Below are 27493 nucleotides of genomic sequence, written 5' to 3'. Positions count from 1 at the left end.
CAAAAAAGGCAAGAATATTCTCAGCCTGGTTATTACAGGCAAAAATCACCGCATTCCTTGGTACTTTATGTTCCTTGAAACGGGGCTGCTGCATAACTCAAAAGGTTTTTCATTACATATGAAGTTGAAACATCTCTGAAATAGTTCCTGCTGAAGTTAATATCAAGTAATTCTGGTTTCCCACTGTCCCATTTTCCAATACACCACGGCTGCACTGACAGCTGGTAATTGCACAGCAGGACCTGAAACATTTTGGCATTAGATCACAAAAACTCTTCAGGATGTAGGAGGAAACATGGGATTACAGGAGAAATGGGAACACATGAGCCAGTTACCATGATCAGAAAATTAACACTCACAAAGTCATTTGGAGGTTTGAGGGTTAGTGTATTAAAAGGGAAACAAGAAGTTTAGAAGTGGTGATTCACATTGCTGGAAGACTCCACCACGACACTCCTGCCTTCTCCTGTTTGTGCATTTATCTTGCCTTTGAGTTACTTCTAGTTGTAAACCATGGAGCAAATTTCTGCCATGCTCTACCAGAAGTAAAGCAGGGAGTGGTCTGTAACATACACTTCCCTCTTGCTTGTGGGCCCCAAAAGCCAATAGCTTCAGCAGTCCATTTGGAAGCCTCACCTACTCTTGCCTTCACACAGCACGGGTTGAATCTCACACATTCCCCGCCTATGGATAACCCCACTTTCAATGTTAACAAGTGCCTGCAGCAATACCAGAATCCGGATGTCAGCAAATAACAGACAGACAACGGTAGAAATAACATTTTTGGTTTAGTGTTTGCAATTTGTTTTACAGCTCATAATGAAATACTGTTAGAGATCGTCTACATTCAGACTTTCCTAGCAAAATAGACTGTTCAAAACATAAGGCACTTTTAAGACTTCCTAAAACAAATGCTCATGATGATAATTCAGTGAGAACCCTTTCTACCCTTAATGTTCAGGTCAGTAAAAGATCAATCCTCTAGTCAGAACGGCAGATGAAATCATCAATAGAAAGGTTTCCAAGCTAGAGTTACTGCTGCATTAGTGTGCATTCTGAAGTAGCCTATTTGAAGTATCTTCAGTTGGGGAGGGAGGGCATGGTGTGAATAAGATGCATTAAAATAGTTCTTTGAACTGGGTAACACAGACACATTGCAGGGATTCATTACTTTCATTGGATTAAATTCCTTCCATTCATTATTGCATCAAGAGTAAGGAACAAAAAGGAGATGGTTCTCCCCTCCCTTTCCCCCACTCCCATTATAATTCAACACAAGATTTCAAAGACTTAAAATGACCAGGACAGAAGCTCATGAAAAACTGCATCTGGCCACTTCAGAGCATGTTTAAATATTCACTACTGACTTCCTCAAGTCTCACCTCTTACCAAAGAAACAGAAACAGAAAAGAATTGGCAACTGTGTAAGTTGCTTCCAGTCAAATTGGTATTTTGCTTCTTTCTAACATGACCCCACTGTTCACATGAAGTACCTGCATTCAGAAACACACCAGCAGCTCCCCTTGGCAGCGTGACGGCAGGGCAGGATGAATGCCAGCAGGTCCCAGGCTCCGCAGGGAAGAAGGAATGAACAATTCTGCTTCACACACTTGGGTCTCAGCTTAAGAACAGTTTCAAAAGCTGGACGTGCTGGGCTGCTGTAGCAACAAGGGGACTGATACCAAAACACTGACTGAAGGCTTCACTTGGAAAGGCATCTGTAAGAACTGAACTCCACTATTTAAAACTGACCAAAACAGCAAAACCCCTGTCTACTTCTCAGGACCCCTGAGAAGGGGATGGTAGGAACCAGTCCTTCCCATCCATCAATGTCTTTTCAAGTTGTGTCTCACGTGTTTTATTGCCCAGTAAACCTTCCAGTCTTTGGGGGCTAACAATTGCTGAAAAACTGGCCTCCTGGGGGCTCAGTATCTTAGGCACTACAGTACAAACCTGCATCCTTTGTTCTTTTGAATCCACTTCTGAGGGAAAAAAACATCCATCCATCCATCCATCCATCCATCCATCCATCCATCCATCCACCCACCCATCCATTTTCCTTACAATTCCTTGACTGCTTTAAATTCTGACTTACTTGAATTGCACTTTAAAACCCAGCAGCAAAAAGAAAACTTGGTAGCTCTATTCAGGAATATATATAACATTTTTAGGAGACATCAAGTCTAAAAATGCACAGAGAGATCAGCTGTGAGCTGTCAAGTGTTGACCTGGCTACAGTGAAAAAGCTGTGACAAAACAAATGTTAGCCATGTCAGAATGGGGCCAGAAACAGAATGCCTCTTCAGTTAGGAAAGAGAATGCACTTAAAAATCAAGCTAACTTAGAACCAACCACCGGTCTTAACCTGTCACACACACCAGTGCTACTGTGCAACAGGAACTGTGGTGAAGTGAAAAATGACATGATTTCAAGCCAGCTGCTGCTAAGGAGAAGAAAGGAAGGTGGCACCTCGTGGTCCTGAGCTCAAAAGACCTTGAGATCTCAACTCGTGTGGCTCACTTTTGCTGGCAGAAGAGCGGAAGCTCTAGATCAACTCAGCTGCTTGCTACTGTTATACCAGCAGCCAATTTAACATTGAGGATCTGCAATCAGTTTACTGTCCTTCAGCACCAGTATGACCACATTCATTTGGGACAGGAAAAAGCATCTAAAAGAGGAGATGAAGAACAAAACACAGGCCATTCGCTGATCCCAATGTAACTGCCAGCATGCAGTTGGTTCCTCTCAAAACCTGTGGGTTCTTCTTCCCAAGCAAACCTCACAGAGTTTGCTAAAGTGACATCCAGTTGCTTTGCATATCCACCCTACTGTGGCTTAAAAAGGTACCTGGGAAAAGTCATTTGGAAAGGCACACAGTGTGCACATGTGCAGTTTAGTTCCTTGTGGATGGATCTGTGCATGTGGGAAATCTTCAGACCAAGTTGCAATGATTACTAACGGATGAGGTGCTATTCTATAACTAGATCATTTCTTTCAAATTCCAGTTCCATTTCCAGGGAAATGAGCAGTGCTGACAAGGAAATGCAAGGCAAGAAGCTCAACCTGCACACCAAGACAGACTGGAACATACAAAGTTTCATGGACCTTGTTCTTCAGGTCACATGAAAGGAAAAACTGGAGTCTAATTAAAACAAAAAGATAAATCACTAAAGCTACTTACAAAGAGTAGAATTATCAAAGTGCTTTAACATATAAAGTGTCAAATATAATTAAACAGGAGCATTAACACAGAGCTGCCATAAGATATTCAAATAGGAGCATCTGTTTTCTGAATACAGGAGAGCAGCACAGGTTTTTAATTACCCCTGTAGGGCCAAAGTGGGTTAAGGAAAGATCTTCTTGTTCACTGAGCTTCTTAGTACAACGTACTTGCTCTGCTCATGCGTTCAAAGGCACAGTTGCATTTGCTCTATCTGAAACTGCATCAAGAGGACTGTCTGTCATGAAGTTTTAATAAAAGGGCAGCTCTCCCTGGGCAAAACAAACAGCAGCCCCATGAAGATTTATAGATACCTGCCAATTCATAGTTTTATAAGCTATTTCTTGGTACTCTAAACACAGTTTAAGATAACCGAATGTGCTATCTGAACATCCAACAGGCTGCCAAAGCTATTATAACACGAGCAAATGCAAACAAATAAATAAGGAAGAGGTTTCAAAACCACCTCGTGCAAGATGCTCAGACAATGCACCTCAGCCTCCTTAACGGCTTTTCCTTTCATGGTGTACGAAAAGAACCCCCAAAGCATTCTCCACTGCACCTCTCTCAGTACTTCCAATTCATTAAGCTGCTGCCTACTTTAAGCAGATGATCTTAAGCACGGAAAGTAACTGCACCAAGCATAGCAGAGCCAGCCATGGTTGTTTAGAAACAAGAAATGGCAATCAAGACCTTTCCTGCAGTTCGCAGGTATAAAAGCAGATTTAAGCTGAGACTCAAAAACGCGACACAGAGCATCACATCTGGTCCCTTGCATAGGCACGTATGGCCACAAGTGTGAAGTAATACCAAGTCTCAACAGAACAACCCATCTGTTTTCTAAAGGCACCATAAAGACAGCAATGCTGCAGGTGTAATGGGAAAAGGCAGAGGGAAGGAAAATGACAAATACAATTAGGAGGAAAGACTAAGAGCAGCTTGGTACAAGAAGGGATTAAAAAAGGTGTCTCAGTTCTCTGATGGCTGTAACATCTGTAACAGCACAGCAACCCTACACCTCTAAGCAAAGGAAGAGTAACCAGAGTTTGGAAAAACCTACTCCTGAAAAAACCCAGTTCCCATTTTTAGTGGATGGGTGTGAAACCTGTGACTGAAATTGAAGGAGACAGCAAAGAATCAAAATGCTATATAAAACACTGGGGTCCATACATACTCACATGGCATCATTAGCCTGCTTCTGATTTACCACAGTGTTAACAGCTCCGGAGAGTCCCCTTTGCTCTGCAGGATGACTCAAGTCCAGAGAAGTGTCAGATATTAAAACCTTTCTCAATCCGCCAGTGAGAACAAACCCCCTCGAGAGCCTGTACAAGGGAGAAGGGGGGGGAGCAGTCTCCTAGACAGGAGATGTTTCTAGCAACCCCAGGCACCCTACAGGCAGTATGCCACCAAGTTAGTTCTCCTAAGCAGCACTGCACCAAGCAAGCCTAGGCTTGCTAAGATACCCTGCCCCTTACATAAACTTGAGGACAGTTTCTCATGAGCCCTTCAGACCACAGGCTCACGCTTCACTGTTCCGTTATTGCTTCTCAAACACGTTTCCCTTCGCATTATCCCAGGAGGACTTTCTGCATCCTGCGTGCAGCCACACTGGCTTCATCCTCGGAGTCGGACTCGCTCTGGGAAGTGGAGCTCTGGGAGGCAGAGCTGCAGGGTGAGGAGCACTCCGGGGAGCACAGGTAGTGCATCAGCGGGAGCCGGTACTTCCCACAGAAGTCAACGAACTTGATCTGTCTGACGCAGCTGTCAAAGTAGACACCTGTGAGGGCAGAGGAACAGAGACAACATGTGAGGCCCCCTGCAGAGAACGGTGGTTGCAATGCCTTACATTAGGATTTAATGGACACTGCACTGAAGTAGAAGCACGCAGGGTACTGGAGGAACAGGGGACCAGGGCGTCTATGGAAATTTGTTTTCTCAGTTAGAAAACTATCCTGTGCACATATATTTGGTAGGTGGTTCAGAATGGCACACACAGGGCAGCTACTTCCCAAGAATCCAGCACTTCCTTCCTACCATTAGGCAGAAATCTCAGGCTGGGAATTAAAAGAACTCCTTCCATGTCAAATTCATTCATCCACAATGTTTTCAAACTTGTCAAACTTCTCCTACCAGCTGCCAACCTGCATTCACAGCCCAACCCTCATAGCTCTGCTTCCCTTCTGCTTGAGTGAAGTTACCATGCTGAGTTTGGATGCTCCTTCCCATGGCAACAGTGTTGCTGTAACACAGGATTACCTTCTCCTGTCACAGCAAGTGAGTGTAACACTGAGGCTTTCAGAAGTTTCCAGTGGTGTTTTAAGTCCCAGCTGCTCTGAGTAAGCTTTCCTCTTGCAGTGCTAGAGCAAGCGCTACACTACTGTGCTAATTCGTAAGGACAAGGGGAACAGTGCAAAACCAAGCCACTGTTATCCCAGCTGTGCAAAACTCTGGAAAAGGAAACATTGCTTTCCCTTCCATCTTGGCTTATGGAGAATGCTTTAATATTGTCCTGTAAAGAGATAACAGCCTGCATATGACTGCAGGGTAGGTACTAATTAATGGCTTTTTTCCTTAATCGTCTAAAGGCTAAATGTGCAGATCATTTACTCTGCTTAAAGATGAAGCATTAAGCTAAATTAAACCAAGCATTCCAGGCTTTTCTATGAAGTCCTCTCATTCCAGGAACTACACTCTGGTAGATCCAAACAAGAGCTAAAGAAGTTGTTTTTAGTAACTGCCAAGCACTCCAGCCTCTCTCCTCTTTTCCATTCTGGTTCAGCAAGAGCACTTGTGACAATCCTCCTGCCCACTACTTAGTCTGAGCTATTTCAGGGCAGATGGATTGGAAACTTCAGACCGTAAGAGCCCAGTGGAACACTGGGATGAGCTGCGACGACTCCGACACAAACACTGTCTCACATTCCCATGCAAATACAGTAAACCAGCACTGCAACTCTGAACATCGGTCCTAAGTGAGCAAGGTTCCTTAAAGACAAGTTTGGAGCCAATGAAATACAGCTAGAATTTGGATGGAACAACACATCTAACCTGACTGAGCTAGTACAGTCACAAGTCAGATGGAAAGGAAACCCATCAGGAAGCAGAGCGGTGAAGGTGAACTTACCCCCACATTTAGGATTGGGACAATTGCTGGCCAAACTCAGGTACCGGACAAGATTCTCCGGGAGGTCGCTGGGAGCATAGGGAACACTGCGAGTTTTAATGGTGCGCCCAGCCAGTTCCTGAAGGCTTGGGGGGTTGTAGGTCAGGTCACGGACAAAGCGAACCACCAGCGGGTTCCCACGCAAGCTCAGCTCTTCCAGGTGAACCAGGTTAAGGATCTCTCGAGGAAGGTACGTCAGCAGGTTATTGTGCAGGCTAAGGGAACGCAGGGAATGCAGCCTGAAGGATGGAGATGGATAACCAGTCAACATGTGCAAGCAAAATCATTCCAAAACCGCACTACACAGACCTGATCACTCTCCCCTCTCCCATCAATTCTTTTTCCTTGGCTTTTCTTACTTTTAAAATGTAAATTCATGGTAAAAGAGATGCTATTACTGCAGCACACACAATGCCCATGAAAACATGGCTCACCTCCAAATGCCTGTTAAAGGAATAGTCCTAAATATGCTGCTGTTCCCCTCGGTACTCCCCACACATACCTCCTAAAAAGAGGTAGCACAGAACAAAAGTATACAAACCCAGAGCTTTCAGGGGACATAATGTTCCCTTGTACCCAGTGCACACACCAGGAACAGTTCCATGCAACACTTTGAATACATCCCCTGCCTTCACTCATGCATTAAAGATGCCTGCTGGTAGGCAGCCAGTCCTGGAAACCCCCATGTGTTTGCTGTTTGCGGCTGCATCTCCCTGTGCTGCAACACTGCCAGAGCTCAAAAGCTAAGCAAGGTCAGGCCAGGTTAGAATCAGCACGGGTGACAAGCACAGGCCTGGCTTTTGGAGGAGGTGTTCTCCTCCCTCAGAAAGCACAAAGCAATGCTCCAGCACACAACCCAGGGATGCTCTCTAACCGGTACAAGACAACTGGACATTGTACACAGAGGGTAATCCCACTACAACATCAAATTCCAAACTCCATGCTGGCACTCCATTGCTTTTGTGGTTACAGCTACGCACTGAATTCTTCATCTGCCATTTTAGGCTACCTGTACAGAGTTTGCAGTGTTCTCTTTCCCCCATTATGAAAGAGATACGGCAGTAACTTATCCCCTAGAGCTGTGCTGTAGGATTTAACGACCACTAAAACATTCTGAGATCCTTAAGGAAGAACGCAGGGAGCGGGACAGCACAGAAGCACACACAAAAAGGCTCTGGGTGAAAGACAAGACAGACCAAGCATTCATCACCAAGAACACTCAGAATGTAGCATGAGCTGCACCTCTCAGGGCTCCCTGTACAAATCTATTAATTCACCTTAAAGCAGACATTTGGTGACATTTTGTTTCCATAACCCTATAATGCAGATTTCCATATTACATATTCCTGGTCTGCCCGCAGTGCGCTGCTAAGGATCTTCTTGTTCAAAGTCTAGTCACAAGAACAAAGTGAAGAACAAAGAGGTCCTCCCAGATGCTTTTATCCACACATGCAGAAATGAAACAAGTTTACTACATCTGGTGGCTGAGGACAGTAAATACTCACTGTGCCAGCTGAGGTGGAATGCTCTGGATCTTGTTGTCACACAGAACTAGGTAGCTTAGAGAAGGCAGGTTTGCTAATTCAGGTGGAATTGAAGTGATGAAGTTCCCTCCAAGGTATAGAAACTCTAAACTGAAAGAGAGAAGAGAAAACGCTGCATCATTTCATTGAGGACATTTCCAGTTGGACTGAACACCAGATCTTCTCATCTCCTGCATTTACTCAGGAGAACTTACAGATGACGATGTATGAGATAATATGCTGAGGGAAAAAAAGGCAAAAAACTTCAAATGCACATCAAAATCACAACAGAGCTTCTGCTTCACAAGAGAGGATGTCGAGATTTACCTCCAGCCTCCTGAAGTCACCATTACATACAGGGTTTGCAGCACTGATGCAGCTCCTGCTGCAGCCCGTGGGAGTCCTCAGTTTCAGCAGCAGCAAAGCGAGAGAGCAGTGGCTCTCCCTGAAAACCCTGGCCCTGCACAAGCACTGCTTGCTCTTCATGGGGTAAACTGACTCCTCAGCGATTAACTGCAACCTCTCAGCAGAAGTCAGAGGCAGCCAGTCTTGCTTCGATGCAGTTCACATACTACTAACACCACAGCTGCAGTAGTGCACAGAGTGCATCTAAGTCACACAAGAACATGCATGCAATTTCTCAGGTAGACTGATTTCACTATACTGCAGTCACAGGGACCAAAGCTACCAGAACCATTAGCTGGGTTTAACTGGTCCACACAACACTTTTTCCCATGACTGAAAAAGGTGGATCCCACAGTCCCACCTGTAGGTGCTGGTTCAAGATCTCCAGTACACACTCAGGTTAGCCACCTAACTACAGTGCACATTGGTCCCCTCCGCATTCCCCCCATGTCAGGGAAAAGTCACACAGGCTCCATCAGCTTTTCCTTAAGAACAATTTACAGTCTTGGAATAGGAAGCACCTTCATCTCACCCCAGCAGGCCCCCAGTGATACAGGTTAAGGGTAGTCTTGGCAGTCTTGTGTAATGGTTGGACTTAAATGACTTTTATGACCTAGTTGATTCTATTGTGAACTGAGAAAGGTGATGGATACAACTGCCAAAGAAATGTAACACCATAGAATCATACAATGGTTTGGGTTGGAAAGGACCTCAAGATCATCCAGCTCCAACCCCCTGTTATGGGCAGGGACACCCCCCACTAGACCATGTCGCCCAAGGCTCTGTCCAACCTGGCTCTGAACACTGACAGGTTGTTCAGGATGTGGTCACAAACCCAGAGAAGGTCTAAACCCTGCAACTGTGCCACATGCGAGGAGCTTCGGGGACAGAAGAACGGTAGAAAGAGTTCATTCAGTTCTTGCAAGAAACTTGAACCTCAAAGATCCAATGACAGCATCTGCTTGGGCTCAAAGGGCCACTTACACAGCACAAAGGTCCATCTTCCCACCAGTGAAGAGCAGAATGACAGACCTCTGCAACATACCAGGAGAAGCTCACAGAGCTTAACTTTCCCTGGATTCACTCACCTTTCTGGAGTAGAGGAAAGCTCCATAACTGCAATCTGATGATGGGCACAAAATTACGGCTTCAACTAAATTTGACTGTATGAAAGGCAGCAACTGTACTTGCTCAGCTGAGAGCTCAAGTGGAGCAGCACATCTGCAGGTTATTCTGAACACGTAAGAAAGTACACTGGAAGAAACCATCCACATCACCAAAACCCCACTGCCCAAAAGCAGGCCCTCCTCCCATACAACCTGCAGGTGAGGAGGGGGGGCAGCAGGAAGGCTGCTGTGCAGAGACCATGCCAAGGGCAGATGAGTTGTAATTAAATTCTGATCCCCTAACAAAGCCCTGAGTTTTAACCAAAATTCCTCCTTCGACCTCCATTGTTTCCAAAGGTGGATTTAGACTGCTTGGCTCTCGTTAGGGACTTAACTGCTGACCATACAATTCCTAGGCATACTTTAACTCCGTGCCATTGCTGGAACCCACACTAAAAACTGTTGGGCAAGGGAATTCTAGTAACGTGGTTTTCAATGTTTAAACAAGTGTGAGATATGTAAAAATTTCCACTTCCTAGGGAAAGTGAATAATTAACTCTTCATCCTCTGTGCTTGAAGGCAACAACGCCAATGAAGCCACCCTGCATACAAATACATGCAGGGAAGGGGAGGAGGGGTGCAAAATATACAGTAAAAGATGTTCTGAAATTCATTGCAAGGTGTGAAATGCAGAAGTTTCAAGAGCAGCTTAATGCACAAACCAAGTGTGCAAAACCACTGCCTACAAACCACTGGGAGCTTTCAAATCCATTCCTTGTCATGAGAACAGTCACATTAGCTAGGCTATAAAGCCCCAACATCAGACTACGATCTGTCTCTAACTAATCCATCAAATAAGGTAACTCCTTCAGTGGCAACTAAGGACTTCTCAAAAAGCACTTTCTTTTTACCTGTCTCCTGCATTACCTTCTTGAGGTCAGCAACTTGCTGGGCCCACTCTCATACAGCAAATTCAGCATTTCCAACATCAATTTAAGATACGAATTAGAAGGCAAATTTATTTACAAAGCATAGGAAGGAGGTTTTGAAACTATACAGAAACTTACTCTAAATACAGCAAAGGTATTCTTATAGCTTTCACTGAAAGACTGCTCAGTAGGCAGAAAAATCTGTAGCTCTGGTCCCTCAAAACACAATTTGCTAGTAAGAAGGGTCTATTCTAATCTTGGCTGAGCAAAACAGAGAAATGAACAACAGCCATTTCTGCATCAAAGTAAAGCGTCAAGAATTGTCCAAGCAAAGCTAATCACGACACAGACAAGGATTTTCAAGAGACACAACCCTTTTGCAGTGAGCACTGACGACACCACTGGGGCCCCAGTTCCCAGCTCTTCTCTGCTCCTGGCCTGACTTCTATGCTGTGCTAAGCCTGCACCTACAAGCCAAGGCAATGCTGGTCTTGAGCTGCCCTGCTCGGGGGCAGTTTGCTGCTGGGTAAGATAAGCAAGAGCAGTGCTGAGTTCTGCCCTCCTCACTGAGAGCCTGCAACGAGGCAACTGGCAACATTACCAGTTCTTCACAAGAGATGGCAGAGATGGGAATGAGCTTAGTGACTACTCCCAACTAACCTTTCACACCAAGACTCAGTTCTTCTGACAATCATTAATCCGTACAGCCATTTGGAACAGCCAGCTAAGGTCCTGTGCATCGCTCTGTACACAGAGGGAGAGCTGGAATTTTGATCTACTTTCCACAGTCCAGGAACTTAGAAAAGCTAGAGAGCAGCCAGCCTCAGATAAATGTAAGCACTGCTCCTACTTTTGAGGCTAGAAGAAATGATGTACTTCCAACCTGCCGCACATGCTCTGGTTGAATGAGTTTCAAGAGGGGACAAGCATTAACAAAATCCAACTCAACAAAACCACCACCAAACCCCCATTTGACACAGTAACTAATGGGGGCTGACACTTTCCCTTCTGCTTTTAGCAGAGTTTACAAATACACTAGTAAAAGGCCAGGGTCCCTTTCAGCCTCACATCCACCAGGCCAGCACTCAGCACAGCCAGTACTACCCTGCTACCAAGCAGCAGCCAGCAGCCCAAGCCCATCGTATGTTGCTCCTCTCTAGTGAGGGATTTCATACCACTGGGCTGCAGGGTGGCAGTGAAAACCCTTTTACATACAGGAAGGGAGTGGGGAAATGCTCAAACAACTGGGAGTCAATTCAGGTGGTGGCAGCAAAGTTTAACATGTCGAGAGACTACGTTCTCGTTTGAGTTTGTTCTTGAGGTTTAAAGGTCACCATATACCCCAAACCAAATGGAAAAGCCCCAGAACAGTAAATAAATAAGAAGAGCTCACTGAGCACTAGAGGTATTTCTGAAAAGCTATCAGTTACCACAACACTTTCATAGTCGTGTTTCAAGGGGAGAATGTCTTCTGGCATGGAACATACTCCAATTTTCAATCCACCCTGTTTCCCCACAGATGCTTCTCTGGATAAAACTTAACAGCTGACATCAAACAGCTGCATCTACATAGGTAACCTAAAAGCAACACTGGAGCCTGGAAGTGCTCCAGGTCTTTTTAAGATAAACTTCTTAGCAAGAACTTTCCAGGGCAGTTTTGAGGCTGAGGCAAGGGAGGCATTTGAAAAGCAGCCCACAATAGACTCCTGTTAACCCTGTTCTGCGATGTGAGAGAGCGGCAGAGCCTTTGCTGACAGGCAAATTTGAGATCAAACAGTCTGAAAACTATTTGCAAAACGTTTGAAGAGGAGTAGAAAAAGGGAGGCAGAAGATTTCCTAATGCTCCATCTTTATCAAAGCTTCACTTGCCGTTGTTCCCACACTGGAACAGCCGTTCTTAAGCGTATGCTTGTCTAACATGCATAATGCTACCCACAAATAAAAGCAAATACTCTGGTTTTCATTGCATCTAAGCCTTCACACAAAACTTGGATGAATCCAGTTAGGCATTTAAGGCCTTTGATCCCAGCCCTTGCACAACTGGGCTTTACTAGAGGAATCCAAGCAAGGAGGAAAGAAGCATGCATGGCAGATGCCTGGGATGAGCCTGGCTCTTCTCCAAGCTGTTTCTGCCTGTTCCTGGTGCTCTCCTGAGCGTGAGAGCATTCACTACAAGAGTAAGACTGAACTCAAAATTCACATGAGGAGATTCATTTTGCTGAGGTATCGACTGCATTTTGCTAAGTTCTTGAGAACTTTCCCCTTTATAGGGGACATTTGCAAGACATCTCCCCAAGCGTGCACACTGAGGAGGGCAATCCATGCACTCTTAAGCCAAAAGCCACAGTGGGACAGTGGGGATAAGGGCTGTGTTTTACCAGACTTGCCAAAGAAATTTTGTCCAGAATGAGCAGAAGCAGATGACCACATTTCAGCTACAACACACACTGCCCCTTAACGCATCCCCAGCTGGACTAGCAGAGGAGACGCAGAACTAAGGCAGCAGTGGGATGTCCATGCACATCACAGTTCAGGAGCTGCTGGGGGCTGTGAACTGAGTCTGATAGTGACTGACCATAACACTTCACACTGAAAACCCAGCAAGGTCAATGCTGGAAGGAGAACTCCAGAAAAAGTGGCATATCTACCTATGCTAAATTCATCTATTTTTCTGACAACAAACAGGAAAGCAATGTACAGAGGGTGACAACATCCCATCTGATGCGTTTTCTACTCTACATTCACAGCAACAGCCAGTGGTGCAATTCAGGGCTTGCACTGTACTGACACTGCTAGCTGACGGTGACTGGGGTGGTGGGCATGCAGAAGAAGCTGGCACAGCCTCAACATGACTAAGAAAAAGCCCTCAGCAGGGCCCATACTTACCTTTCTCAGAAAGGTAAAAGGCTGTTGCTGGTCACCCTAGACACTTAACAGTGGAATCAGGAGGAAAAAGCACTGCTATTCATCCTTGGTGCCACCATGCTATGGTCAGCATCATCCTGATGCCATCACAACAGCAATCATGACTATCCCCTTATGAAGCCATGGCAAGGAAGCTTCAAGCATCAGAGGTGGCCCTTTTACAATGACCTAGGAGATAAATGACAATCAGGTGAAAGGCACTTGCTTTCCATGCAGGATCTTGCACTACACACAAAGATTTGTGTCAGCAAGGATAGGGCAGATGGCTGAAGCTGGAAGGAGTAAGACAAGATGGCAGCAGGACTGGCTGTGGTTCTTATCACTGTTCATTAACTTGCCAAATCACTAGGAACACGATAGGGAAAGTTCTTGCATAAAATTTCTGACCCCAGCTTGCTGCAAAAGTGTGGATTGATTATCTTAATGTGAATGACAACACATGCTACCCACCTTTGTATCTGTAGCTGCCAGCATGTTCCTTCCCTTTTAGCAGATTCAGACTTATCAGCTTTCTACCGTTTCAAGTTCACCCTGTGGACTCCTTACTTGTATTTGTGGCCTTCACTAAAACTGATCTGCTACCCCTTCGAAAAGGACAACAGGAAATGAGGGAGTGCATAGGAAAGACGTGAAGCTTTGTTATCAGTGAGTTATTTTGTTTCAGAGACCTCATCAGAGCTCAGACATTCCCTGGAAGCATAAGAAATACCTGTAGATCTCTGCAACTCTGCTCTGTAATCAGCGACTGGAGCAATCGGGAAGGTGCCAGGGTCACGGGAAGAGAACTGCTGGCCTCAGGAACCAGCAGGAGGAACGTGCCCGGTCAAAGTGCTGCCTGCATTCTTCTGTGGCCTCAGACACCACAAAACATGAGAAACATTTCTTTTATGGGAAGTTATGCATGGAAAAAAGCTCGGTCTTTGCTTGCCAGTAACAGAGAGATGGATACTCGCAGCCTGAGTGAGAGGTTAACAGAAGCCCCAACATCAGGTCCCATGTACCAGCTCGGAGCTCAGAAACACAACAGATGTCCCCGAGTTGCCCTGCCACAAGAGCTGGCTCTGCTCTGTCCTTGCTCAGGTTTGTTTTACCCACTTCCAGCACCGTGTATGCTCACACTGAGGACACCTCTCTTGCTGGCAGGTGGGAGGGAGCTGGGTCTGGCAGCAGTTTCTCTCCAGTAGGAATTTACTATCCTTTTGGCAAGGGTGTCAAGTCACTGGTATCTGGCTCCTGATGTGTAGGTTCAGGGTACCCTCTGGAGGAGTATTACATTATAAAGCACTGGTTTCCCCCAGCTCTGGCAGCTCCCTTTTGTTACTTCAGCAGCCCAGATACAGAAAAGACACCCCTGGCACAGTGGTAAAGAAGCTGGTGATCCTGGTGGCACATGGATTCACTATCTTGAGCTAAAGTTCAATTATATTATGGAGACACGTTAGCAGAAGTTCAATGAGTTAGCAGTGCTTACGTGGGCAGCAGACACAAGTCGGGTCTAGTCTAGTTTTCCTGCCTGACACATCACTTTGTAACGATAAACAACTCAATCGCCTTGTTCGCGTTTGCCCTCTGAGAACTGTCCTTCTTGGGTTCAAGCATGACCTGCCCAAGGGAAGCTGCAGGACAGGACAGACAGAACCTGCTTGAGGGCAGGCAACAGGAACAAAGCCGAGTAACCACACGGCAGTGTTGTGACAGCTATGCAGCACGGAGGCCATAGCCCCTTGGGGTACCGCACGCAGTGCTACCTTCCTGGGGTCAACAGCGTAACAAAGAGCAGGGCTGAGGCTTCTTTTCTTGGCAACGAGGGGTCAGGGGGGGAGAAGAAATGAGAGAGAGAAACCCTAACTCCAGAAGAGAGCATGCAGAGCAGCAGCAGGGAGCACCTGCCTCAGAGGTGGGTGCAACATCCTGGCTGCTACCAGGCATACTATGGAGACAATGTGGATCATCTCCTACATACAACTGCCCTCCTCCCCTGTGAAGTTGATGCCAGTGTCCTCATTTCCTTCAGTACCCCTGAAGCAACTGCTCTAGAGCAGAGAGGACGCAGGGGTTCCTCCTCCTCATGACAGCCCCAACGCAGGACACATCCCTACTCTATGAAGGACACAGGCACTCTCTGGCACTCACAGCATCTCTGAAACATAGCTTAATTTAGACTTGCTCCAGACCCTCAGCAGGTGCATACTGTGCCACCTGGGCAAAAGCCACATATCCACTTGTATAATACTGCAGTCGACAAAAAGCATTTTCTGTCAGTACTGCAACAGTTCTGGTACCTTCCACCTAGGGCCATGGCAGACAGCACCCCATATACAACATCCTGTGCTTCCACTGGACACAGCTCTGCTGAGCCATCAGCTGCCTGGGGTCAAGGTTGCTGGAGCTGGTGTAACAGAGATTGTGTCTGGCAAGCTCCTTGGCAAAGAGCTGGAGTGAAGAAAGTCCAGACCCAAAGTCCTAGCACAGAGCCACACAGGGGCTAGTCTGAGGATTGAGCAACCATGGGCACATACTGAGATGCTTGCATATAACAGATGCATCGGAACGTGGCCTCTGCCTTGCCCAGAAAGACTGCAGACCTCAGAAGTACCAATCCCAGGTCAACACGGGCAGTGAATACCTGGTCCTACCCAAGATCTGTTCTCATGCCCACCAATGTTCCTAACTGCTGTGATTCACCCTAGGTTTCTATGTCATTGACCTGCAGTGATCTGATCCAGCTCCAGGACAGACATGCCACTGCAACAGCACAGCCTAGGGCTCTATGCTTTTGACCTGTCAGCTCATCTGTCAGACCTACATGAACTGTACGGGTGGAAAGAAACACAACAAAACCCAACCATGCCTGCAAGCACCCTGTTGAAACTGAAGCTGTGTCAGCAGAAGGGCCCTATTGTTCGCATAAGCCATAACCAGATTGTTATTCTCCTCTGCAGTCCATTGTGCAGCCATGAGCTCCATGAGAGCAGGGCTTTTATTTTACTCTTGCCTGGGGATGCATATTAAAGCAAAGCCAGGGAGCACCTTCTGCATGTCAACACCCATACCAACCACTGTCATTAGGAAAGCTTGCCCTGCTACAGGGCAGCCCAAGGACTAGGAAATCCTGACAGAGATTCTCTGAGTGCAGAAGGTCTGTCATAGAATCATACAACAGTTAGGGCTGGAAAGGACCTTCAGATCATCCAGTTCTAACCCCCCTGCCATGGGCAGGGACACCTCACACTAAACCACGTCACCCAAGGCCTGTCATCTGCCTGAAGAGCGGCTCTGAGCATTGGGAACTCCATCGATCGAAGAGACTCGTTAGCAGCAGCACCGGCGGCTACAGACACCTGAGCCTGGCCGGAGCTCGCTCCCCAAGCGGGACCGCTGCGGGCCGTGCCCCGCTCTTCGGCAAGGCGATCCGGCTGGGTCTGCCCTGCAGCCACCGGGCCTTCCCCTGTCCCGTCTCTCCCCGGCCCGCCCGGCGCCCTGCCCTCACCTGCGGAGCTCCTGGATGTCGGGCGGGATGCCGTGGAGGCGGTTCCCGCCGAGGCTGAGGCTCTGCAGCCCGCGGAGCTCCAGCAGGGCGGGCGGCACTTCGGCGAAGCGGTTCCCGCTGAAGTTGAGGACGCGGAGGGAGCGGCCGAGCGGGGCCTGCCCCAGCCTCTTGGGCAGCGAGCCGGGCCCACCCAGCCGGTTGTTCTTGGCCAGCAGCGTGTGGAGACGCGGCAGGGCCAGCAGCTCCTCGCCCAGCTCCGCCAGTCCCGTCCCGCTCACGTCCAGCACCTCCAGGGCCGGGAACCACTGCGAGAGCCCAGCGGGCAGCGGGCCCGACAGCCGCCGCGGCGACAGCACCAACCGCCGCGCCTCCGCGCTGCGCCGCGCCGCCAGCTCCGCCGCCAGCTCCGCCGCCGCCGTCTCCTCCTCGCCGTCCGCCGCCGGGCCGCGCCGCGGGGGCTCCGGGTGCGTGGCCGCTCCGCCCGCAGCCGCCGCCATCCCGCCCGCACGGACCGCCGTCACCGCGGCCGTGCGTCACCACGGGGGCTCCCGCTCCACGCTCCGCCCTCTCCCGCCCCGGAACCTGAATAACCCCCCCGGGCCCCTCGCAACTACACGGTCACATGCTCGATCCCGGGCGCGCCGCCCGCGGAGGCGGGAGCGGACCCTGCTCGTTATGCAAGTTGCGGGGCTCCCGAGGGATGGCGGCAGAGAAAGGGGGAGTCCTGGGGCGGCCCCGGAAGGAGCATAAGGGAGCAACGTCCGCGGCGGAGCCCGTTACCCTTCCTGGCCCCCCGTCACCGTTACAGCCCCGTGGGAGCGGTTTCCATCCCGTTCTGCCGGAGACCCGCCTGGGGGGGCCGGCATGGAAACGGCACCTGCTCCCTGCAGTGTTTCACGGCAGGCTCGCTGGAGGCGGGTGATGGTAAACCTCTGAGTCCCTCCAGCTGCAGCATTAAATAACCACGTTCCTCGTGTCCCTTTGTGCCAGCCTCAGAGCCCGAAGGAAAGGCGCTGCCTGGCCCAGTGTTTTGTCTAGGGTATGTCTGCTTTGGTCCTTGAGGTGCAGGTGGAGCCCATACTGCCCAGAAACACCTTAGTGTATATCCTGGATGGGAAAAGACAGCTTTAATCCTGAGCGAGGGCATTGGCAAGACACAGGCCTGCTCCAGATTGAAGCAGGGTCGTTCCACATACAAGCAAGCGACCCAAGATGGGACACTTTAATTCCTTGCCCTCGGGATGCAGGTTGGCTGCCGTGTAATGAGTAATCAGGCACTGGGAAAAGCAGCAGCAACGTGTGGTGAGCACGGGAACATTCACAGCCCCAGGGAGCTTTGGGCCTGACAAAATCCGGCTTTAAGGACCAGACTTGTGATGCACAGAGGAACCTGAAAGAAGGGAGCCGTGATCTCCCACCTGCATTACATGCTTCGTATTCGTGGAAGTCTCTAGCATCCTAAAGCAGAACTGCCAACAACCACGGTTGGCTTGTGCCAAGGGTTTAAACACAATGGGTCAAGTGGTAGATGCCAAGTTCAGAGGTCTCCAGAACACTGTGGGTGAAAACCACGATCCCCTTGTCCTTACTTTGGCACCCCCATGAACCCTGGGTTTTACCACTATGAATGCTGTTAAGTGATGGCTCCTGTTCCGAAGAGCAGGGAGCTCTCAGCACTGTGTCTACCTTCACAAGGGTGTGCTGGAGTGGTGGGAATGAACTGGTCACCAACTGTTTGCCTGGCTTAATGTATTTCCTAAGGGTTCACAGATGCAGCCCTGATGTGCGCTTGTTAAACACAGACACCGTACCAGTAATTTGAGTATCCTTTTGCCCACTGTATGAAGGGTGCTCTGTTTCAGCTGGATCAGCATAGCTTGTGGAAGGTTTATGGAAGTCATGTCATCTGGATTTTGCTCGTCTCCCGCAGTACTTTAAGCCTCTGTTGTCCCCGAGTTGTGCCCTGTGAACTGGTTCGCTTCAGATGAACCACAGTCTGATTACAGCTCACTTTGCTCCTATCTTCAGAATTAGAGTTAATAAATACCTTACAAATGCAGTTCAGAGGCTCCATCAACCACTTAAACAGCCTCTTTCTCTGAAGATAGTAGGGCTGGAGAACTTTGAAGTGGTTAAGTGTAGTTATAGTGCAGCTAATACTCAGATGTGCTTAACTCTATAAACAGTTTTGCCAGGCCTCTGCTAGCAGTGGGCTTTTTGCTGTATCTCCCTTCCACCCCAAAATCACTTCAGTACGTATGCTTGACTCACAAGGTGAAGTATTTATGGTGCCACCTAGCTAAATTCATGGCTGACACTTCCTTTCATTTCTTCTTCAAATCCTGGGAAATTCCAGCAGTACAAATTAAAGTAATAAAGCAGACCTGCTTTGCAGTGAATGGACAGGGAATGTCCCAGCTAAGATGGCATTCACAGCCATGTGGTGTGAAAAGTAACACGCAAGGGGCAATACCTGGGTTGTTTAGTTTTGGTTTAAACCATCTTTGGACAGAGCAGGCCAAGTGAAACGAATGCAGTCTGCTGGACTGCACACAAAAGCTCACAGCAGCAGAAGTCACTAAGCCCATTACAGAGATGAGTGATAAGAGACATCCCCATGTTACACCACAGCAGGAAACACTGAGAGGCAGGAGTCATGGCTGCTGGCTTTATCTCCACTGCTGGCTCACCACACAATAGCAACTTTCCACTTCTCTCCACTCTACCTCAGTTTCCCCAGCTATAAAACAGAGAGGGTTCTGTCTCACACTTGTCAGGCACATTGAGATCCATGTATAAACGTGCAAAAAGACAACTGATCGGGGTTTTTTTAAGGAAAAGAAGGTGGTTTACAGAAAGAACCCAAAACACGTGTTCTTTTTTAACTTGTGTTTCATTTATTTGGCAGTAATATCCACCCCCCCCCGCTTCAAATTACAAAAATCAAGTAAAATAAGTGCACTAAGGAAACCTACAGAATACTGATAAACTTCACACACAAACAGGAGGGAAGATAGAGGGAGGAGTGGGATTTGCTTGTTTGTGGCTTAAATTTGGCTTTTGGGGAAAGAAAACAAAACCCAAAGCCTTCCCTGCCCCTTGCAGTCTGTACAGCCACTGTCCCAGGGGACAGAACCCCGCACTTCTTTCCCTAGCAGCTAAGTCACCCTGCTGAGGTCAGCAGCAGGGTACAGGCCAGGCATCACTCACCTCATGGCAGCCCATGAGATGTTTCCATCCCATTTGGGTACCGCAGCCCTTGGAACTGGCATCACTTTCCACAGCTGTGCTTCCCTTTGAGGGCTGAAAGAGGAAACAGCTCTGCAGGCAGCAGCGCTTTCTGGGGAGGCACGTTTGCTGTACTCCTGCCCTGCATCCTCCAGGATGCATGGCATGGCTTGTCAGAGAGCTCAGCCAGCCCATCCCTCTGCCTTCAGTGCAAGTAAAACCTCTGTAAACCTTAACTGCAGCACCCACCCCTCCAGCGGCCCCCAGCAGCCATCCTGAGGAGCACACATCCACAGGGGACGGAAAGGAGACTAGACAACGCATCACATAATGCAGCCTTACAGCAGCTCTTCAGCCATGGACTATCCTCCCCTTCCTGCACATGCTCTGGTTCTCACAGTTGGAGATATTCCTGACTGGACAGTAAGGTGTTATCCCCATCCAGGGAAAGTCTTTAAGGCAAGCTGCTGTGTTTTCTCTAAGGCACTTTAATGATCCAAGCTCGAAGGAAATGAGTTGGGAGGCAGGACCTACCTTTCAGAGCAGGGTAGGAATAAAGCAAAATGGTTATTATCAATGTTCCTGTGACTTCAGATCCAGCATATAAAGCTCTTTTGCTCATGCTGTTGGGGAGGAGAGAGGGTATGGCTAATGGATGCTCCTATTCCAACACCCACTTCCACCAGTGCCACAGGAACAGACAATGACTCCATCCCAGCACAGCATTGTCCACATCACCCTCAGCTTCTGTGGGCTTTTCTCCTGCCTTCCCCAGGTGACAGCTTCACAAACCCATACCCTCATGGGAAAAGAACCAGCCCCCTTCTGTATTATGCCAAAACCTCTGTGCATGGTGGGGTAGATTATGATTCTCACTGGAAACCTGGTGCTGTGCCTGACGCAATGGAAATTCTCTGGGTTCACATAATGGAAACAGCTCAAAGACCAGAGGGCCTTTAATAAATCTGGCTCATGGGCAAGACCCCAAGAGGGATGAAGCGTTCTTCTTTTCCTACACTTGCTAGGTACCAGTTCATTCTTCCTGTCCAAGGAAAGCACTGTGCAAACACAGGGAGGTTGGGACAGAAGTCCTGCTGATCTTCACTCAAGCAGAACGTTCTTTTGCAGATGCAAGTGGAGTCTCTCTTGAGCAAGCACTGGGGACTGCAAGACACCTGGCAACAACTGCTAAGGCTGCTCACAGACAGGAAGATGGAAGTTACAAGCAGTCATCTCGGGGTACCTGCAACTGCTTGCGATGCACAGCAGGGCACGAAGGGAACATGGAAATTGGATGTTGAGGTGTGTGAGCATATGAAGTACATTTGACAACAGCAGGAGGAAATCACCTGGGCTTGAGGCTACAGAGGTGATTGCCAACGAAACAGCATTTCACTTATATCTAGGACCAATGCTGAGGAACAGGTCAGAAAAAAACCCATAAAGAGGTATGAGGGTGGTCAAAGATGGTCTGATGGAAGACACTGTGATATGTGCCAGTTATGAGGCTTCCAGCCCTGACTTCAATCTCACACCTGGAATCAAAGAAAAATGCTGCTGCTTTGCCTCAGATGGAGATGGAAAGCCCAAGATGATGGCTAAGAGCCCAGACTCCAACTAAACAGTTTTCTATGTAGTTATGTCTTTTAAGATACCCAACTAATGGGATTGCCCATTCCCTCTGTGTCTAGACTGCCTGGCGCTTCCCTTTGGGCAATTTAGAGAGGCATGAGCACGGACTTTGAGCACACGGTCAATGCTAGCTAAGGGAGCAAGAGCTAGAGAGCTGCAGTGTCAATACGTGCCTGGTGAAACTAATTACACCCAGCCCTGTCTCTTTGTCCCAGTGAGGGACATTGGTGTCCTCAGCTGAGAGGCTCTATAGTGCAGGGCTGACAAGCTGCTCATGGTGTTGGCGGTGGCTAAGCGCAGTGCGATACAAACTGTGCGTGGGCATTACAGCACTGTCAGTAACAAAACCCCACAGGCTGGGTTTTCTTGAAAGATCTATAGCTACGAAACATATAAAAGCTGGATTACTACCATAGGAAATAAAGTAATAAAAAACCCAAAACAAAACAAAAGGGGGAGTCAGCATGTGAATGTGCTAAGGGAAAAACAAATGATAGCACCTCTAAGGAGGGGGCAGGGAGAGTAAGAGTGAGATGAGGTCAAAAGAAACCATGTTGTGTTGGAGCCCACAATGTACTGGAGGAGCTGCTGGGGACAGTCTGGTGGAAAGCAAGGAGGAACATGCTGGAGCCATGCCAGCGGCACGGCACCATGTCTTCCAGGTGTCACACCAGGCTGACCAGCTTTGAGGAGCTCGAACCAAAGGGGAGGGCAAGCAGGGCAAGGTCTTTGGCTAATGATGCCCCGCAGCACATGTGCTCAGCCACAAAACTGCCAGGCCTGTATTTCTGAAGCCAAGGCTGCTGTTGACAATTGAAGACACCTTTTTCCATCCAGCACTGACCTCCGTCCTTTCCCCAGATCCAGGGGAACAAGAAATCCCTGTTGGTTATTGGAGGGAGCAGCTGTCTGCTCTGGGAAAGGATCCCAGAGGCTGCTGTAAGTCCCTCCCAGGCCCCAGCAATGAAGCTCCCTGAACAGTTGGGCTCTGCTCCCCTTTCCTGGCCCCATTCTCTGTGTATTACAAAACAAATAACCCATCTCTATACAATGTAAATATCTGTGACTGGGCAACTGTAGCAGACACTTGTGCATACTGAGATCAGCACTGGAGGAATGGTGGCAGGTTGGGCCCATCCTCCTGGGCTCCTCCGGTGTGGAGGCCCCTTACATCTCCTTGGTGCTCATTCTCTTGGTCTTCTCGGCTGTCTCCTAGAGAAGGAGAGCACAAAAGTGAAACTCTGCACTGACCAGGAGGCTGGCAGTGCACTGAAGCCTTTAGTCCATCCACAAGCAGTGCCAACACCGGCTTATACCTTAAAGCCTCACACCTGTATTTGTCCCCACAGGCAACAGAGATCCCCCTTGCACCAAAAGTCTCTAAGTGATAGAAGCAGAGGGAACCCCTCTAGCAAGGAGAGACTTAGTGCAAGCAGACCTTCCCAGCCTCATGCTAACCTGATGCTTCTGCAGTTCCTGAATGTATCTAGCCAGCTCCTCCTCAGTCAAGTCTTCATCAGGTCGCTGTCTCTGAGCAGTCACCTTCTCATTCTTCCCTGCAAACAGAAATGGAGTTTACTGTTATCACAAATAGTGGATGCAAATTTCAGGGGCTGCACCACGCAGAACAAAAAGAGGCAGGTTGGCTACAGCATACCCCAAGCTTAGGAAGGCCCTCGTGGAGGTTGGCTTCTTAGAAAGAGAATGGGCTAATGGGCTTTGTGGCTGCCTGGGACTTCCATACCTAGGTATCCAGTCTGTCCCCATCTCTCCCTCCTATAAGTAATAAAACCATAAGGAAAAGACTGAATATGGCTTAAAAGGAGCACCTGCAATTAGTTCAAACATCTTTGCCTCTTGTAGGCAATAAATGGAAGGCCAGTGCTACCCAAGTACAACAACTGATGTCTAATGAAGAGGTAGTTTTGCTCAGAGAAGATGCGACTTGCTGATGTATCTGATCTGATTCTTTGGTTTCATTATCCCTCTAACAATAGCCTCTAAGCCCTCTGCTGCTCTGACACGGACATAAAGTCAAGGAATTGTTCCATTGTATGCTTCCACCATGGATGTAGGGAACAAAGTAGGCATCAACACCCAGTGTTGCATAGCAACTCTGAAGGTTGTTTCTGGGGAGGCAACAAAAGGAGCCTCTCATTCAGTTGCTTAACCTCTGAAACCCACCCACACCTCCTCTGGCAGCTCTGTAAGTATCAATTACAATTATCTTTCTGAGGTGAGTTCCTACTGCCACAGCCAAAACTGAGCTGAGGTCACCTGGAAGCCCCTACTGCAGAAGCCAAGATAATCATAAAAGACACTCTGTACATACTTACTGCTGTTCCCCCCTCTCCTACTCTGCCCAAGCTACTGACTAGGGACCTGAACTAATGGACTGCTGATAGCTCCCACACAGCACTGAAAGCAAAGCTCATGCAAAGGCCTGGTTCTAGGGAAGGAGGCCAGAAAAACGCAGCACAGTGCTGGGATGGTGGATGTGGCTCCTTGAAAGGACCTGGATATTTCCCAAGGCTTTCCACTGGCTCAGGACCATCTGTGAGAAGGCAAAGCAGAGAGCTGTTGTTCACAACCCCTCCGTGACTTCTCTCAATCGTAACATGGCTGTGAAAGTTTAAGAAGGGTCTTCCAAAGCAAGAACAAAGAACCCTGCCCTGCTACAAATATCACCTCCCTTCATCTCCATCACCATTATTTTCTTCTACAGTTCTTATGGCAAGAAGTGCTTTCTTGGCATTACTGGATGAAGTCTCCTACCTTCCCTTTGGGGCAAGCAGGACCCCTAGCTCCTGCTCTACAGATACCATAAACACAGACACAGTGAGGATACACAGGAAAGCTAACTTGCTCACACCTTATTTGTCTGGTTGCAAACAGTGACCTAGTTGGTCTGTGCATGCCCCAAGGCAGCTGGATGCAGAGCAGCTCATCTGAAAGACTAGGTGCTGAATTTTCACACCACCAAACCCAAACTACAAATGCCAGCAGCACTTCCCCCAAGCCAGTTACATGCTTTCTGACCTCTAGAACAGAACCTGCCTGGGTCTGGCCAATGTGGGGCACAGGAGGGTGATGCAGAAGCCACCCATATTGAAGCTGAGGAAAAGCTGGAGAGAGAATCTGGGTAGTTGGTGCTCTCAGAAAGATGGAAAGCAGAAATGGCTTTTGTACAAAACCAAAGGCAGTGTGAGAGCATACAGACCCTCGCATGTCATCGCAGTGCACACCCAGTTCCCACAGGCACAGACGCAGCGGTTGCACTCCACCTGGGTCTCTGCTCCATCCTCATAGGATTCATCTTCCAGGGCACACTCTAGAGAGGCACAAAACAAGGGCAGTGGTTGTGAGACAGCAAGCACGCTAAAGACAATGTACTCTGGAGATGCCTTGAAAGAGAAGAGCAAGGTTTTGGAGGAGGCTTTCCTTTCCCTAGCCACCCAAAGTTTCCTAATGATTAAAACATTCATGCTGAGCTTGATGTGTGTAATTGGCCAAAAATAATATGGGAAAGTCAAACAGTTCAGTTTGCTTCTTCAAAAGAACACGTTTCAGTTTCTCAATTCCAAGTGAAATCTCAGTATCAGATTTATTTGAATCTCCTTATCTGTTATTATATAGAAAAGAGCCCCCAGAGTGAAAGTTCTGGTTACTCTGAAACCATTTCTGTTCTGGGTGGGAAGAAGTTAGTTGGGAAATGATCTGTGTATCTGCTGTTGTCCTGAGAAAGGCAGGACAAAACTTACTGCTCATTTCAGCTCATTTCTTCTTACAGCTGTTGTGTATGTTTAAGTCAAGGCCTCAAAGCACTCAAAGGCCCATATGGTGTTAAGTGAAAACTTAGTTTACCGCTGAAACAGCAACAGAGGGTTCAACTTAATAAACCCTAGGAAGCATAGTCTCTGTCTGCTCCTCCACTCCATCCTGCAGCAGGATGTAAATGTGGCACCTTTGAACCAGCACCCCCTGAGGAGACGACCAGATGAATGGCTAGGCACGCCTGGTCAGGTGCTTGCACGTGAACTGTGGCACTAAGCAGGATTGGGAAGGATAATGAACTTTGAGATGTGCATCAAGGAGGCTCTCTGTGTGAGAGGCAGAACATAGCAGGACTTTGGTCTGGTCCGACTTTCCTAAGTTATCCAGACATGAAATCCTCACATCATTTATCTCCGCACTATTAAATACATGCCTTGACCTTCCAAGCATACCATAGCCATTTGACCTATACCCTTGCTTCTAAAATCCAAACCTTTTTCACCACAAGAGCTGTGCGAGTTCTGGGCCAGAAAAAAACAGTACTTTGGACAATGCAGGGACAAGGGGTGCTATTGGATCAGAGGTACGCACGTATCAACATTGTCTCTGGGAGCAGAATTACAGCATCTGATGTTTGGCCCAAAGCTGGTCTCTCTCCCTTCCTCCCCTCCCAGGACCCCTTGGTTCCCCAGTATAAGTGAGGCATTCCTACTTTTCTCTGGTGGGTTGAAGGATGGGCTGAGGCACTTGAGAAATTCATTGAAGCTGAGCTTCCAGTCAGCATTTTCATCTGAGAGCTCGATGAGGGCATCTACGCAGAGTCCCCTGAAAGGAAACACAGAGGCATGTTCTGCATAGGGCTGGACTAGGCTTTTCCCTGCTCTACTGGCTTCAGTGTACAGAGGAGTAAAACCAGGAACTATGCAGGCTATGAGTTGCCTGGCAGAAGTGGCTTTGTAAGGAAAGCTCACTGGATACAGATGAAACAGTCACAAAATACTCTGCTGAAGGGATGGGTAGTGGGGGGATATTCAGAACTGCAGGAATAGGACCCTGTTGACATTGACGTGCTGTCACATGAGCAGATGTGCAAGCACAGCATAACCACAGCCTGTTCTCCTCATTGTCTCACACACAGCGGCACCCACACACAGAAAAAGGAAAGCCTCTCAAACTGCATTTGCATGGGCTCTAACTGCAGGCTGCCAATGAGCTGGGTTTTCTTCCTTGCACTGAATCTAACTATCAGGCAAAAGGTGAGTGAAGTCCAACGCAGAAGTCACTTATTAGGAAATAAAAGAGATGACAGATTTTCTGACCCCCAACTCACCTTCTGGTTGCACACCTACCAGATTTAAGGAAGGAGAGAGTTGGAATATGAGCCTAATGTGAAGGGTAGGGGTGGGACTGCTCTTTGTGGGGCTATTCACACCTAATTAAGTGAAAAGCCACTTCATATGGAGTTACCTTTGGTAGTGCAAGCCCTAACTGATATGACTTTCCATAAGGGGGTTTTCATGCCCCTTCTACCACATCCGTCCCACTGGCCCTCCTGGCACCCTGAGCAGACCTGAGCAGCTTGTTGGTCTCCTGGTCCATGTAGGTGGTGATGTTGACAGCAGTCTCATTCTGTTCCACGAACTTCAAGAATTCAGTGGAGTCCAAGCGAGAATCCCCATTGTCAAAGCTCTGCAGGGAAAGAGGAAGATGTAAGAGGGTCTGAATTACCAGTTCAAGGTACCCCTTCCTTCTCCCTCCTAGCTTAGTGAATTGATCGAATCATCCCTGTTTTGCACAAAGAAAAAAAGGCTCAGAGAAAAGCAGCAACATACCCATCCTAGCGTCAGAACCAGAAGACAGGGTCCGAGTCTTGTTTTCATCAACAAGCTACACTGCCTCTCATTCACCTCCTGCTGCTTGATTTATGGCCCTAACCCTATTTATTCTCTTTGTTCCAGCCACCTCTTAGCCTTCTTATACACCTCCTGCCTTAAAGCAGGTCAGTTGCATTCAAGGAGGTGTCAGCTTCCCAGTATGTGTAAATCCAAAGCAGCGCCTGGACTCTGACAGTGACAGAAGGGAAAATCACAGGAAG

At 48.1% G+C, this 27493-nt stretch overlaps 2 protein-coding genes across 2 annotated transcripts in view; both read right to left on the bottom strand.

The window, feature by feature from the left end:
* Window positions 1-768: 768 nt before the first annotated feature.
* Window positions 769-17275, bottom strand: LRRC58 (leucine rich repeat containing 58). Its single transcript, XM_061365484.1, has 4 exons — window positions 16765-17275; window positions 7892-8020; window positions 6348-6625; window positions 769-5000 (listed from the first exon to the last, which is right to left on the bottom strand). The coding sequence occupies exons 1-4, from the start codon at window positions 17259-17261 to the stop codon at window positions 4792-4794; spliced, it is 1113 nt and encodes a 370-aa protein (XP_061221468.1). The 5' UTR covers window positions 17262-17275; the 3' UTR covers window positions 769-4791.
* A 2363-nt stretch (window positions 17276-19638) lies between these two features.
* The window catches only part of FSTL1 (follistatin like 1), a 50540-nt gene continuing 42685 nt past the window's right edge, over window positions 19639-27493 (bottom strand). Inside the window, exons 7-11 of the mRNA XM_061365420.1 lie at window positions 26969-27087; window positions 26111-26223; window positions 24845-24955; window positions 23083-23180; window positions 19639-22836 (exon numbers count right to left, since the gene is read on the bottom strand). Of these exons, the coding sequence (XP_061221404.1) occupies window positions 22792-22836; window positions 23083-23180; window positions 24845-24955; window positions 26111-26223; window positions 26969-27087 (486 nt within the window). The 3' untranslated portion in view covers window positions 19639-22791. The remainder of the gene's footprint in view (window positions 22837-23082; window positions 23181-24844; window positions 24956-26110; window positions 26224-26968; window positions 27088-27493) is intronic.

Source organism: Neopsephotus bourkii, unplaced genomic scaffold (genome assembly GCF_033783945.1).
Source record: "Neopsephotus bourkii isolate Nb327-2 ecotype Australia unplaced genomic scaffold, CSIRO-AGI_Nbou_v1 NB_1287, whole genome shotgun sequence".
Classification (NCBI taxonomy): domain Eukaryota; kingdom Metazoa; phylum Chordata; class Aves; order Psittaciformes; family Psittacidae; genus Neopsephotus; species Neopsephotus bourkii.
Note: the sequence above shows the minus strand (reverse complement) of the source record. Positions and strands in the feature narration are given on the sequence as shown.

Coding starts and splice junctions, on each gene's coding strand:
- LRRC58 (XM_061365484.1), bottom strand. CDS start 17,261: ATGGCGGCGGCTGCGGGCGGAGCGGCCACGCACCCGGAGCCCCCGCGG. Junction 8,021..16,764: donor GACATCCAGGAGCTCCGCAG/GTGAGGGCAGGG, acceptor TCTCTCTTTCAG/TTTAGAGTTTCTATACCTTG. Junction 5,001..6,347: donor TCCCAATCCTAAATGTGGGG/GTAAGTTCACCT, acceptor CTGCCCTCACAG/GTGTCTACTTTGACAGCTGC.